This window comes from Rhipicephalus sanguineus, chromosome 2 (genome assembly GCF_013339695.2).
Source record: "Rhipicephalus sanguineus isolate Rsan-2018 chromosome 2, BIME_Rsan_1.4, whole genome shotgun sequence".
NCBI lineage: Eukaryota > Metazoa > Arthropoda > Arachnida > Ixodida > Ixodidae > Rhipicephalus > Rhipicephalus sanguineus.
The window spans coordinates 230,280,564-230,296,551 of record NC_051177.1 but is presented as its reverse complement, the minus strand read 5'-3'; the positions used below and the strand labels follow the sequence as shown (position 1 = coordinate 230,296,551).

Genomic DNA, 15,988 nt, shown 5'->3' with positions numbered 1-15,988 from the left:
AGAACACCTAAAGGTTTCTATGGATCCCTAGCTCTGAACCGGGTGTTTTTCTTAGAAGGTCACAAAAATTTTTAAGTAATGTAGCTAGATTTAACGCCAGGTAAGAGACAGAGAGCTTTAATTAGTTGGCTAATTAAGCAAACACATTGTATACCTTTTATAATTTTTTGAGGCATGTTGTATTACCAGAATTGGCGATCATCATTCAAAACAGTCCAGCCAAGAAAAAGAATTTCATTAACCAATTTTAAATGCGTGTTACAAGGCGACAAAAAGTTACCCAGGCAAACAGCTTCCCACCATAACTGAGCGGTGGTGAGCGCCGCCGACGTAGTTCGTTCCGCCCGGTGCTTTGCGTCACACACTTGACGTCACCTGAGGCCGAGATGGGCGGCTGGCGGTATCGCTGCCTATTTCGCTTCGCTCCGTAGCCTCGTGAATTGCCAGGTGTCATAGAGTTTCCTAAAATTAACTAGAGGGGACTCTGGCGCTGCGATCGTTCAGCGACCATGGGAATAATGGGTAGTACACAAATTTGCCTAGTCTTCATGCTTGCGGCTTCAAACGTACTTGTGGCTTTGTTTATTGCTATGTTTTGGTTTTCTTTCGGATAAAAGAATGGATCGTTGTGAACTTCGTGATCAGATTTGAATCGCTGAGCCTAAAGAAGTTAAAGTGGTGAAGTGAAACTGCTGACTTTTGCTGAACTTCGTTTTGCGACAAAGCGGATGCAGCCGACGCGGAGCCAAACGGAGCCGAAATTACGAAGTTTAGACAAATTTGTGTACTACCCATCATTCCCATGCTGGCTGAAGCGTCATGCGTTGCAGCTCCCATAGACACTAGCGCCAGAGTTCCCTCTAGTAAGAATTGTAGGAAACTCTATGCCGGGTGTGAACACAAAACGCACTGTCACTGGCCGCGGAGTGAATTCAAAGAGGCAACGACAGCGCCGCCCGCCCATCTGTGCTTAAGGTGACGTCAGCCTTGTGACGCAAAGCGCAGGGTGGAGCGAACTACATCAGTGGCGCTCACTGCCGCTGAGTTATGATGTGAAGCTGCCCGCCAGGGTGACTTGTCGCTTGTAACACGCGAAAAAAATTCTTCATGAAAATTTTTAACAGGAAAGTGTTTTAAGCCGGGCTCCACCACGGCTTCACTGACGTGTCTCCGTCAAGGATATGACGGTTGTAAAATATACAATAACAGATGACAAAGGAAAAAACCAGAAAGGTGTCGTCGCCGGGTGTCGAACCTACGACCCCTCGCTCCGCATCGCGCGGCGCGAACCGACTCGGCCACAGACAGCTCGTTGTTCAGCATTGTAACGGCGATCTATTTATATACGCTATTTACCTTTGGCTGTACTCAGAGATCGGTGGCGCTTCAGCGTGTTTTCGTTATCACTAGCGAGATAATGCGAAGGGCTCAAAGAGTGTAAAGTCCCTGAAACTTCGTAAAGTAGCGACATACGTGCATAAAAGCGCGCCTCCTCTCTTTTCTCCCTCCTCTGCCCTCTCCGAGGCTGACGCCGCGTCGGCTTTGGCCAACTGCCGTCACATGGGACCGCTCGGAGCGTTAGTTTGTTTACAGTCGCTCGCGATTGCCATCTTTGCTCTCGAAGCGCGGGCTCGCTGGTTCTCAGCGCATGTGTTTTATGGATACGCACTTTCCATTCCGCGTGCGTTGTGCTCTGAGACACCTTGCACACAAGAACGACGTCACGGTTGGTTGCCATGGGCTTCTGCTGCGCTTTCGGATGCCGAAACAAATCAAGTGAAGGCAGAAACCTGTTCATGATACCGTCCGGGAAGCGCAACGAGTTGCGAAGGAAGGCTTGGTTACACCGAATCGGAAGATATAACTTTCGTTTTCGACGTGACTATGCGAGGTAACTTGCTATCCTCGCACTATAAGTAGTCGTCGAGGTTTGCGCAAATCGCTGCGTGCTATAGTGCGTAGACACGTCTCAGTTAATCGTGCAGTACGTCGCTATTCCTCACATGTTTTAATTAATTAGACAACTAATTAAAGCAGTGGGCCTCTTACCTGGCGCCCGCCATAGCCCCCATTTAGCACCAGGGTAAAAATAAACCTAAAGCAAGGGAAGGATTTTTTTTTTTGAAAGTGTGGATCTTCTAAGAAAAAGCCCCCGGCATGCTGAGAAAACCTGAACAGAAACCTGTGCAAGCACGGAAACCCTACTAGGTATCGTGTGCCAACATTGCTTCTTCATTATAGTGTCTGCGCACTCGCGGACCGCCACATTTTCCCACTTCCTGGCCATAAACAGCGTCGCTGTAAAGTGAGGCGGGAGAGCGAATTCTCCTTGCCTGCTCACTCGGCCTGTAGTGGCCCGTAGCAAGCTTGGAGCAGAACCATTGCGGTGTGCTCTAGCGTGTGCTTCACGAATACGGGAAACGTATCGGCTATAGCCGCAGAAACCTATGGCGCAATGAACACGGCTCACCTGTGGCTCTCGCCTGCTTCTTGTCGTGTTCGGCGTAACGCTTCTCCGAGCACTGGTCCGCATGGGCTTGCGCAACTTCAGCCAACTTGTCGTCCCAATACTGTGCGGTAAATTGAAAGCATCGCTCGTAAAGGGTCATTATGGCGTGGACAAGCTTAGAAATTCGGCTTTTTTCGAGCTTCTTTAGTGCTCTTGCTTACTACTGAGAAAAATCAAAATGCGACAAAAAAATTTTTTCCTCTGCACATAGACGCCAAACGTTCTAATTAGGACAACAAATGGTCTGCATGCATTAAATTTGGCTAGACGCTTATGCTTCGCATCTCGGAGTAAATAACGATAACGCGATCGGGCTTCGTACGCATGTTCCGTTGAGGGTGGCGGCACCCCGCCGTAACGCGAGTAAGCGCAGTTTCCAGGGTAGAAAGCGGTGCCCCCCCCCCCTTTATTCCACCTGGACGGCCTGTGTGCCATCGAAACCAAAATTGTGAACGTGATTGCCTTAAAGAGCTCGTTTTGCTGAAATGCCGCTGTCGGCTTCGGCGCCGTATGTTGTGAGCAAAAATGAGCGTTATCTGTAAGTGAAAATTCGAGGTAAATGCAAATAAATGAATAATAAATTACGTTGTTCGAGTGTGAAGCGAACCCAGGACTTTTGCGTGGCAACCACGTATTCTGCCACAGAGCAACGCCATTACTTGGAACTGTTTCGAAAAAAAAAGCACAGTACGAATGCCATGTAGTCCTAGGAGTCTCCTTAACGCAAATAATACTGCGTGGCGCACAAGCGTACAATAATCGCAAGAAGGCTGCTTCCCTTTGTTTGCTTCGTTTCACATGGGCTGCGATTTTTGCACTGCCACGGCGCGCGAAGTTGCCTGCTGCAGCTCTTTGTGGCAGACACTGCAGAATTTTTCAAATGTAATGTAAACATCCGTGCGTTATGATATTGTTAACTTTTCATGAACGGTAGCGAAGGGCACGCATGTTTTGTGATTTAAGAACACTATCCATTTCTAAACCTATTCCTCCAGCAAGCTAACTTCGTAAGGCACCGTCCGATTCATGGCCGGTCCCCCGGTGTATCTTGCGCCAAATGTCTGAGGAATTACACCAGCAACAATTTTCCATTTTATATTCACTTCGGAATACGCAACTGCTGCCCTAACCAAAACAAACTCGTCGGCGCAATTTCGAAGATTCCCGACCGAAAAATCGCTCCGCCGCTGCGAGCAGAGTGAAACATTTCCAAGAGGTCGGTCGCTCGCCGCTGCAGTGACAGCGAACGGCCGTTCTTATCGCTGCGAGTGAATTCGCAACCCGGAAATCGCTGCGTTTTGTGTCATCTGAAACTGCCTTCAAAACATCTGAATTGCGTGACGAGTGGCTGGCTTAAAGGCCCACCAATGGCAAAGCGCAAAGGCATTATCATTATCAGCAAAGTGCACAGGTACGCGTGTGGCCTTACGGACGAGAGTAGTGGGTACTACGCCAATTCGCAAAATGAAGAAATTTGGCGTAGTGGTCACTTGGCAACTGTACTTGGAGTAGGCATTCAAGGATAATTTCAAGCGGTCAATGTTACGCGCACTCGTGTTCCTTTTCTTGCAGCATGTTTGAGGTTTTCACCGAGAAACCAAGACACGCTAGCGATTGAGTGCGAACGCGTTCAACTCGTGAAAGCGAAGCGCAAGCAGAGGGTGCTATTCTGGGCTTCCGCCATTTTCTGTCAAATTTGACGTAGGCGTGACGTGTACACAATGATGACGCAAACGCATGAAATGCTTGCGAAACGTGACGTGAAGGGGACATAAGATGCAAAGAAACGTGCAATTAAATAGTATTTTGTATCTGAAATTGTTAATGCAACAACAAAAAAATAAAAGAAAAGTGAAGCGTTTAGTTTTAAAGTTGTGACATGCTCTGGCAATGTTGTGCGTTACGAAATGCGCCTTTTAATAAACAAGAGGACAGGGAGGAAGCCCTCAAAAGCGGCGATCCCCAGGAACAACTAAGGGCTGTCCAAAGGGCCCGCGAACGGGCGGAGGACCATGGTCTTCCGGTTCCAACGTGGACGCGGCCCGCAGCTACGAGTTTGTAGTTCCTTTGGACCTTAATAAAGTTAGTTGACTGACTGACTGACTGACTGACTGACTGACTGACTGTGAAGCAGACGATACCGTCTGCAATTTAGCGCCATATTTGGAGATGAGCGACAAAGCCATAGTAACTTTTTTAGCCAATAAGCGAGCCAGCCAAGCCAGCGTCGACATTGCCGACATCGTTATTGCGCTGGTTGTTTTGTGTAGGTGTCCTGTGGTTATATCGGCAGATCGCCGAATAGTGGGCCGCGATGTTGCATTTTTTTACCGATCATCCCCGTATGGCGAGGGTGGTTTGCGACTTACTACCGGAGGTACGGCGGGAGCCGTGACAGACGATGACAGAGCGCCTTTACCGCCTGGGCCCCAGCAGCAGGCCGCCGCCGGAATGGCGGTGGCTATGGCGAACTAAAGTGGCGGCAGCTCGAGCTCGAGGCGCGGAATGACAGTGCAGTCAAGTAAGCTCGCGTTTCACTCGAGTGGTGTTGACGTTTCAGCTATGCACATGCTTATTGCAGGAGAACAGGCGGAGGGCCGTTTGATTTGGCGACGCACGTTTCGGTGGACGACGCCCGCATCGTTACAAGTATGCGCGTCGACCCCGTCTTGGGCTGCGGTGGCCCTTCGTTCCCAGGGCCCGCGGCGTCCAGAAGCGCTGCCGATAGTATAGAGATAAGGAGCTGCACAGCATTGTAAGTATTAATAATGCCCCTTCTGTTCCTTCTGTCTTTTTTGTTGCGGTGGCTGTTCCACGTCTAGTCTGGCTCAGGCAGCTGCTGCTTAAGTAATGTGCCAACTAGCCCAACAGCCAGCTGAGTTATTTATAACGTCTCCGATGCGCGAAGTATCTTCCTGAACTGTCGTGATCATTAGGATGGTGCTATATGTTTTGCTGAGGATGCGTAAGGACTACTGTAAGTAAAGTTACAATCATGTAAATATACATAAGCAGAAGCAATAAGAGTTAAGTTTCGGGACCTCACGTTACGCGCGATCAGTTGAATCTGAAAGATAAAGTCTAGGCGTATCTCAATCCACAGAAGTGATGCATCTCCGAAGGTGTGAACTGTGGAAGGTACTTCCACGTTGCTTACAACATACGGATAAGTGCATATTGGCCACAGATAAAGAAGAAGAATTGTAGTATTTCACGCAGTTGATGTTACATTGGACTGCCAGCACTAAGAAGTGCACAAACTGCATTCAAAGAGATGTCTTTTATGCAAATGCGCTTCTTTCAAAATTGGTTGTTACAATATTAGAGGCATCCTTTGTTGTTGTTGGCAGCAGTGAATGATAAGACAATGATGTAAGCAATGAGACAACTTGACTGCTTTTTATTATTGCAAGGATGATGAATTGACTCACAATGATGAATTGACAGAAGAAGATCAATTGACTCACAATGCATTCTGAAATACCACGTATTACTCTTGCATGTAAACTTTTATAGTCCACCAGAGAAACCTGGACAGAAAGTAGCTACACAGTGCTGTGCCCACGTTGCCCCTTTCGGTACTGGTTCGTTTTGTGTGCTCTTGCATGTACGAGTGGCTACTACATGAATAGAGCTTTTGTACACACCTGCCAGACTCGTACAGTCATCACATGGGTTCGCATTGGGAATAAAGTGCGGAAAACAATGCTCTGGAATGGCATTCAATGTTGCATGCACTGCTGCAAAATAACATAGGCTGTTTACAGAGTCACTATGGTCTCATAAAAGTAGTCCTGCTATGATTTGCGGCAGAAGCTGAGCATGCTTTTGCCTAACTGCTTGGCACAATTAGCATGCTCTCAATGAACGAACACAATGAAGCTTTTCACAGAATACAATTCCTGCAACAACACATGTACAGGGGATAGGTACAGAACCGAACACAATGCAAGTGGCTACTTTGTCATGAGAAAAAGCAAGAGCTTCTTGTGTTTCAAGTTTCTGTGCACATCTCGCGGGAATGTAAACCCCATTACATCAAGTCGTGCCCAGCTGTGAACCACTACAGAGCGTGATCCTGCCTTTGCCTACCCGCCTGGTACATGTCTACTGAAGCCGTATCGTCGCTATTGTTGTTGTAAAGGTCCGCATCTTCTCATTCGAGTTCTTCAGTGCAAGGGATGTCGTCTGGCCCAGGCAGCTGCTGCTAAACACCGAGGTTGTGAAGCGCGACACAAATTGCGATGATCTTCGACTGTGAAGAGTGGGCCATAGTACAGTGTTCTGTACCTGTGCAAGCAGCGAAAGTGGGCCTTGAGGACTCCAGTGCACAGTTATACGACGCACCGCAGTGAAGAGTGGGTGCGGTGGAACCGGGCAGCAGAGGATCCTGCAGGATGTGCTCCAGGGATGGGGTCAAGCAGCCAAGGTTGAAGCGAGTATGCACTATCACCTGTGGAGGACAGTGCTCCAATTAGCATAATATGAATGTATACATGAATATGTACTATTCCTTTCTACTTCTTTCAACTTATTCGAAGACATCGTGTCACTGATATGCACTGCTTTCCTTTTTTTACAGCTAGACATATTGACAGAATTGCTTGTCTGGTTAGGTTACATAATTACGGCTTTTGAAATGCTCCAAGGAAAAAATGGCTTTATTTCCACGTGGTTTGGAATCAACTCAATTCCTTCGTCAGGAGGAATGACAACGAAGCTACTGAACTGCAACCTTTAACTTCTTTCATAGAAAAGAAGGGGCGAGTGACAGAAGGCGCATCTTCCTTGGTGGTAAGGGTGTTGTGCTTTCTTTTGATTGCATGGGACTGATGTGCGGCTACAGACGGCCAGCACACTCAAGGCTCGGTTTCCCTTAGTTTTTTTGTGCTGAGGCCGTCAATGAAAAAGTGACAGCAGGTTTCTTTTGCAACCGTTTGAGTTGTTTGTTAGTGCTTTTTATGAACCATGACTGAAATACCTTTGAGTTGTCAGTTGACTTAGTTTATTGCTGTATAGCACGTGGCTGTACTTGCTTATCTGTATTTTTTATACAAGTTGTCCTTTCTACACATAATTGTACTTATGAATGTACAACATCAATGGCAGATGTATTCTTTTTTTTAACATAGCCTCAGAGTGTAGCATTTTCTGTATCATCGCATGCTTAATATTTATTATTTCACCGCTTTGTAATAAAGGATCATACAATGTCTTCATGAAACTTTATTTTATGCTTGACCTTTCTATTGCACTAGTAGTTTTTCCCATGACCATACAAAGATGAGTTCCAATTATACACTGAGAGCAAGTCGGATTATTGTGTGCCGCCTCGGGTCTCAGTATGACTTGTTTTCTCAAATGTGTGCATGAGAGAATTTTCATTCAAGGGAACACGAGTGCCACTAAAGTAGATAGTGTTCGACCAAGGTAGCTGCCAGTAATAACATACGGGGCAGAAATTTGGGCAAAGAGACTTGAGTAGTCAAGAACCATGCAGCGTGTAATAAAATTACCATGAATAATGTTTTTGCTACACTAAGACACCACACAAGCATTCTCGCGCTTGCATACCAAGCAGCTATTCACCAACCTGGCCCACGGCGTCCACTGCCCAGTCCTGACTCACGGTGGATGTCTTCCACACAAAGGCGTCGTGCACGGGCCCCGAGTGCGAGGGCAGTCATCGGCAGGGTTGGTCAATACCTGCAGAGTGTTGTTTGTATTGGAAGGAAGTCGGCAACAGCAATACAACCAGCTACATGCAGAACAACTGTAACTGTGTGGTCCAACGCACTTATTTCTCTCGAGTTGCTTTCGGAGCGCAGCTTCGACAGCTGTATCTTTCATTTCATATGTGGCAGTTACTGCATGTCTGCATATCACTGTTTATGAAATTAAAGCGCAATCAGCACGTTTGATTTCCTTTCATGCATTATTTTTCTTAAAAGCTGCCACGATCAAATATGAAGCTCGATGAACTGTTTATGGTGTCAAGTCACCCCTGCGAAAACTAAATAGTGACGGAAACTCCGTTTACCGCGACTACTGCGTTCTTTTCTATCACTGCAGTTGGAGCCACGGCAAATGTCGTTAAAATACTGGAGAGTGGCGAAAAGCTGTCTTTCACGTTCCTCCTTTGCATTCAATTAAGGGCATGCGCGAGATTGAATAAGATGAAATTTGTTCTCACCACCATGACGCTGAGGGCGTAAAAGTTCTTGCGGCAAAATTAAGCAGCCTTGTTGCCATCGTCCTTTTCATACGGCGCACTTATGCACACGAACGTGTCGTCGACCACCTCCACGCAGCCTTCAAACCTTGCATCTATGTGGGCAAAGCCTTTCTTTTGGCAAGGAGGACGATCCACTCATTGCCGAGGCGCTCGACGATCGCTTCCATGACAGCATGAATTGTGAGACCCACACTGGACTAGCTCGTCGCCACGACCTCGTTGTTCGCGATCGCGTCGTGGTAACTGCCGGTGGCAAAACAAGCGAAGGGCGCAAAGCACTTGTAGCTCAACAAAAACAACAACAACGGTCGGGGCTGTTCTCGTGTCCGTACGCCACCTCTCCAGGTCCTGGCGAAGCTCCCCGCACAGCCATCGCACAATGTCCGTCGTCAGCCGGCACCGCAGTTGAAACAATTGATCGGTCATCACAAAAACATCGCGGTACTATCGGAATTCTCTTTCTTCCTGCGGCTTCAGCCACTACACGACAATAGGCAGCGCCATTTTGCTTCGCTAATCTAGCGTTCTCTTGCGGCGAGAACCACAACTTCGAACAGGCCAAATTAAACAATAACCTTTTATTTTTACAAGCAAGCTTCATGTAAAACACTTTATAATATTATTAACCGAAAACATGCTTGTAAAGTAACTCACGGAATGATATGTGCCCATACGTCAGTGAGGCTGCACATCGAACAAGCAACTCAATTTACAACAATATGGCGGTCAATTTTGGGCACTTCATCGTTCTCACATTTTAAGCTGCAAATTTGGCAGTATGCAACGTCACGCAACGTCATATTGACGCTAAAAAGAGTGAGGTCCTGTGACGCAATGAGCGCCATAAGTGCTAAAACGGCTCCTTGGGCGAGTTGGTTCATGATTAGGATAGATTTACCAGCGCAAGAAAGACAGGACATTTAGGAAGGACACACATACATAGCGCTGCACTCACAACTGATTTATTACTTCGAACGCAGGGTCTTTTTGTAGGCACGCGTCGAAGCAACGGAAAGATAACATCAAGAAAATGTCAAGAAAAGAAGCGATGGGAACCACGTGACACTGCTTGCCGAAAAGACAATCTACCGACGGTAACCGCGTAGTCGAAAATTCTTACACCACAAGGTACGCCCTCGATATGAAAGAAGTGATAGTATCCGCGATGCGCAGCGCCTATAGGGGCGCCACTGAAAGCCGCGTAGCGGCGGCCGTTGGAACCGCTCGCGGGTCGCGTAGCAGACGCCTCATTTGCGCGCGTGCGATTCGCCGGTTGTGCGCGTCCCAGATAATTACTTTTGCGGCAACAGTGTGCGCAAAGGAGCCGCACTTTATAATAGTGGACATGTGTCCGATGTCACAGCTGTGTGGGACGACAATGTCCCCATACGCGACAAGTGTTTGTCACAGACAATCGACAACAAGCTTCTCCTACGAAGTGGAGCTCATCGTAAGTACACCGCTTTCTTTATAACGTCCCGATCACTAACGCCTGCATGCGTTGACGCGTGAACCAATGTTTTTTCTCGACACAGTAGCTTCGTTTACGTGCCATGTGCTGATATAGTAGATTTTGAGGGAGCGCTGTCGCACCGGCGTATAGATTTCACAGGGTCGGGCACGTGAAGGGTCAGCGTTGGTAAAACTTTGAAACCAGCACGATAAACTTGTGAAAAAAATAAACGATAAGCTTGTCATCATCGGTGCAGAAGCGCACAGCGAACATTCTGCACCGATGATCGCATTCCAGTGCCATCAATAGGTAGAATGCAGCCGATTTCGTACAGCACACGTGTGATTCCACGGCGCTTTTTTAAAGGAGCCGTCACCTGCCCTACATTCTCTCGCATTGCGCTTCGCGCCATTCGTTTTTCAAGTGAGCCAAGGTATCGCGTCTTATCATGTAATAACAACCTCATGTGAACTGTAGTGTCTACAATGCAGGCGAGGCGACCAAGTGTAAACGTAGTAGCGTTCGCTGAAAACGTAGCGACAAAAAAGAAAAATAAACACGCGGTAATCTTTCTAACACTGCCGTAAACAAAGCGCGATTGCTTAGCTTCTACGTCGTACAGCCGCAATCCACCGCCGCCGTCGCTTTCGCTCATGAAATAGCACCGGAAACCTGTAGATGTGCGTTCCTGGCGATTTTTTTGTGTGTGTTTGAGCAGCCGACAACGCAGCAGGTATTTTTCGACATCGCTGAGGGCCGCCAGAATCGTTAAATCACGATGAAAAACACATCCATCCGTGCACTCGCGTATAGACGCTCGCGGGAACACTGCTCGCCGGGCCCCGCGAGCGCTTCCGAGCCATGGCGGCAGATGGCGTCGTCGGCGCTTTGCGCATCGCCTATAATTGATCTTAGAACCAACCGGCAAACACGTTAAAGCCAGAGAAGCCAAGGCAGCCACACAAGAAGGATGAAAAAGTTATAAAACGTTACAAACTAAAATGAAATATAAGAAATGTGTCTACTTTGTGTGTCTTGGCACTAAAAATATCTCTAAGAGATATTTTTAGTGCCAAGACACACAAGGTAGATTGCCCATTACGCGTAATTGTGTCCGAAAATGGAACGTGGCAGAAAGAAGTAGCTAGGTTCTTGCAAAGCAAGTTAAGTCTTCTTCAAGTAGATGACCCCTTCATAATTAGGAATTCTGAGCAAGTGATTGCTTATTTGAAAGAAAATAGTGAGAAAAGATATCTGGCCTGTTCCTTTGATATTAAGGACCTCTATTATTCATTGCCGCACGAACAACTTCTAAGTTGTATCGAAAGCAGCATTGATAGCTATGGCGCTATAGCCTTTCAGAATGAAACGGGTGTTTCCAGTGTTGGTTTTCTGGAACTGCTGGAGTTTTATATTAAGTCAACCTTCTCAAAATGTGCGGATGTTTTGTATTTACCGCGGACTGGTGTATGTATAGAGTCATCAGTAGCGCCTGTCCTCAGCGACTTGTATTTAGCCAGTCTAGACTCTAGTGGTTATGGCACTCGACTGCTGACCCGAAGGTCGCGGGATCGAATCCCGGCCGCGGTGGCTGCATTTTCGATGGAGGCGAAAATGTTTGAGGCCCGTGTACTTAGATTTAGGTGCACGTTAAAGAACCCCAGGTGGTCGAAATTTCCGGAGCCCTCCACTACGGCGTCTCTCATAATCATGCCATGGTTTTGGGACGTTAAACCCCAGATATTATTATTATTATTAGCCAGTCTAGACAGATTGTTGCACGAGCGGTTACAGGAGACAAAGGTCGCAACGAGTATTTAGATTCGTAGACGATTATCTGGTTCTGTTCGATACAGATCATACACAATTTGAACCAGTGCTTAATGATGTGCAGACCATTTTCCATGAATGTCTAGCGCCTCTTGTGGTGACGTGTGAAGTGCCACAAGATTCGTGCATCCGCTTTTTGGACCTCCAGCTAAAACTGGAGCCCAAACATGTCTGTTGGTCGTATGAACGACGCACAAGGAAAGCCTTGTTGCCATTTGACTCAGCCATGGAGGAAGGAAAAATAAGGAGAGGCCCTGACGTCACATTCGTGAAGCCTCCACATCGCAAACACCCACATCGCCTCCTAGCGAAAGAGCCTCGAAACATTTCGCGATTTCCGTCGTGTCGGTTGCAAGCGCATGCGCGATTCGAGCCTTTTTTTTTTTTCGCCGTGCAAGCGGAGCCGCGGCGCAGTCGATTCACGCATTCTGCTCCTTGTGTGCGTTCTTTAGGAAAGCTACGCAATGCCCAGCTGTTTCGTATGTTTGCGTATACCCGGTGCAAATCGCGTGCACTGCGGAAAGTACCGAGTGCCACTTTTCATGTGTACGTACACGTTCGCTTCATTGCTCATCACTATTACTCATTGCGTCAACTCAGAACACGCGTGAACTTTTGTTTTTGGCGTCTGACGCGCCGTACATAACATGCGCCGAAGGCATCGTACGTTTTTAGAGGCTGTGTCGTTCAACGAAAGGGCAATAAACTTTTGTTGTTATCGGACTACGTGATGTATGTATTGTGCGGTGTGCGCTCGCTGCGTGCTTGTTGTGTGCGTACTGGAATTACAAACTTTACGTGCACGATCGCGTATACAATACAGCGGTGTCCTCTTTACGACGTGAAGTTACGTCAACTATAGGTTGGCGTTGCGCTGAATAGCTACTACGCTCACTCCATATACACGAACAAAGAACCGCTAATCCAGCAACAGATCGGGAAATCGGGCTGCGAGAAAGGGAAGGCCTAACGCCCAGCAGAACGCGTAAGTCGCTGCTAGGTGAGTTCGAATAGGATGATGCAGGGGCTGAACGTTTTTGATCACGGCACGTACCGGTATTCTGTACTGTTGCACAAAAACGCTCCACGAAGAATTTCAGCACGCCGCGCTCGGGCCTGCCACGCACGAACAGCCTCGTAAACGTCTGCTTGCAACACTTTACTGCGTGCGAACCGCACAATACGCGCTAAGTTTACGCCGGGACTACAAATCTGCGCAGAAGCTAACCACCGCGGAGAGCACGCCGCGGAGCGTCTGCTGTTTTGTTTGCCCCATACCGGTTTGTTTGCCCCATAAATCTGACGTCACTTCCGCCACACTTTTCGCAATGCATTGAAATACGATAGGGCCTCTCCTTCGTATTCCTTCCTCCATGGACTCAGCGCACTCCAAACTTGTAAAGAGGGCATTGGTGAGGGCTTGTTTCACAAACGCCTTGCGTAAGTCGTGCGAGCACTCTATTGGCACAAGCTTTCTTAAGCAAACAGAGCGCCTGGCTTTGGCAGGGTACCCTTCCCACGTGCTATCAGCCGTAGCGGAAAGCATGCTCAGAGGCGTGAAAAGTGCTGACCGGGTGCAGGAGCAGGAGCCAACTCAAAGGAAAAGGACCGTGGTGGTGCCGTACATGCACAGGTTGTCACACAACCTGAAAAAGATAGCCCAGCGGTGCGACATCAGGGTGGCATTTTCAGCCCCTGATAAGCTCTCCAGGTTGTGCCGAGCGGTGAACGCTCCCTCTGAGAACAAGGACGTGTGCGAAACAAAGCACCGCCATACTTTTGTGTCGTGTGAGCAAGGAGTTGTCTACTCCACGCCACTCTCGTGCGGCAACTACTATGTTGGACAAACGGGCAGGTGCCTCAATGTACGTCTCAGAGAGCACCAGCAGAACCTGTCAGCGGTCGCCTGCAGTCATTTAGCGATGCACTGTTGAGACTGCGGCTGCTCCCCGCATTTCGAGGGTTGCACTGTCTTAGCCAGGCATAGCGAGCAAATCGTTAGAGAGATTTTAGAGGCAGCCGAAATCCAGAGGCTGGGTGACAAATGTGTCAGCAGGCCTTCCATTTCCCTCTCAAGTAAGGAAGTAAGCTACCTACGGCGCATGCCTTTTTAATAGTTTTTACCATGTGCTTTACACAACAGTTTTTACCATGTGCTTTACACATTTCTTATATTTCATTTTACTTTTTAACGTTTTATAACTTTTTTATCCTTCTTGTGTGGCTGCCTTTGCTTCTCTGGCTTTAACGTGTTTGCCGGTTGGTTCTAAGATCAATTATACTATCACTTTTTTCATATCGAGGGCGTACCTTGTGGTGTAAGAATTTTCGACTGCGCGGTTACCGTCGGTAGATTGTCTTTTCGGCAAGCAGTGTCACGTGGTTCCCATCGCTTCTTTTCTTGATATTTTCTTGATGTTATCTTTCTGTTGCTTCGACGCGTGCCTACAAAAAGAACCTGCGTTCGAAGTAATAAATCAGTTGTGAGTGCAGCGCTATGTGTGTGTGTCCGTCCTAAATGTCCTGTCTCTCTTGCGCTGGTAAATCTATCCTAACCATAAGTGCAATGTCCAATCGTGTTGCAGGCATGGCGGCTCTTCGTCAAGCGAGCAGTAGTTTCGATAAACCGCAAGTAGACCGGAGGCACAGCTTAGTACCATATTTCGGTTTGGTTGTTCAGCCGAAACCTTTATTTCTACATGGCAGAGTATGGCGAAGCGTTACTTCTGAAAAAAAAATTACTATTTTTTGTCACGTTACGTCATCGCGGATTCCTGTGTCGTAACGCCATTGCAGCGCCACAATGCGAACGACCTCGCGTGACCAATCAAATCAGCAACATCTCGGAATTTGACAATGTCCAGAATAGCACCCAGGATCTAGATTTGAGCTAGTCGGTGAAGATTCATATTTTACGGCAAGCTTTCGGCACAAGCTAAAACAGGGACCCAAACGAACGCAATGAGTGGACGGGAGCCAAGTTTGAAATAGCTTATTTCACATCGAGTAAAAAAAAGCTCTTTTCAAGTACGTACATTTCAAGACAAGGACCACTGTGCGCATGCGCCATCAAACTGCTCAACTATGTGCGCGTGGTAATCAAAGAAAGTTTGATTGGGTGTTGCGTCAGCACACCTCTGCCCCCGTCGTGCGCAAGCCTATGATGACACAGCTGTCAGCAAATAAACCAAGTTGGGAAGAAATGCTATTGGGTAAGTCATTTAAATAAATTAAGAAAAAAATAGAACCTACAGCGGAGCCCTGAAGAACGCCGCATTCAACAGCGGCCATGTGAGACACGCGATCATTAGTGGTGACAAATTGAAGCCGAGAAAGAAGAAACGCTCGAATCTAGTTAAGAATTGTAGGGTCTATATTTAGTATGTTTAGTTTATGCAAGAGAATCAGGTGGTTAGCTTTTTCAAAGACTTTCAGGAAGCCAAGAAATATGCAGTCAGTAGGAAAGCCAGAACCAAGGTAAGCCTGTGCAAATCGTGAGTAACTGAAAGCAGCTGGGTTTCTCAAGAGCAAGATTTGCGAAATCCATGGTGAAAATGAGAAAAGACATTATTACCTTCAAGAAAGTTAGCCAGATCAGTGAAAATAACATGCATAATATTGAAGTTAAGGATATGGGCCGATAGTTAAGCGCGTAAGAGTTTCGACGAAAGATTGGCGCAACCTTTCCTATCTTCCACTCCTGAGGTAATGAGGCAGACTGAAGTTAATGAGCGAAAATGTACTATGGAACTCAGCGGTATTTTTTTTTTTTAATTTCTAATCCGATACCATCTGTTTCACAAGACGAGCTAAGCTTTAGGTTTTTAATTTTTTTTATGCCGGTGGGGTAAAAATATTAAGGTTCATTGAAGACAAATGAGTACGCGTCACATGTTCATTGACGGGCTTCGACTACGAAAATGACTGGATGAATGTATTGTTTAGGATATTGCGCATTGTT

The 15,988-nt window shown here is 47.2% G+C and overlaps 1 protein-coding gene across 1 annotated transcript in view; it reads right to left on the bottom strand.

The window, feature by feature from the left end:
• Positions 1-15,988, bottom strand: part of LOC119382283 (CRISP/Allergen/PR-1-like) — a 443,882-nt gene that overhangs the window by 330,289 nt on the left and 97,605 nt on the right. Inside the window, exon 3 of the mRNA XM_037649987.2 lies at positions 2,471-2,570. Coding sequence (XP_037505915.2) covers positions 2,471-2,570 — 100 coding nt within the window. The remainder of the gene's footprint in view (positions 1-2,470; positions 2,571-15,988) is intronic.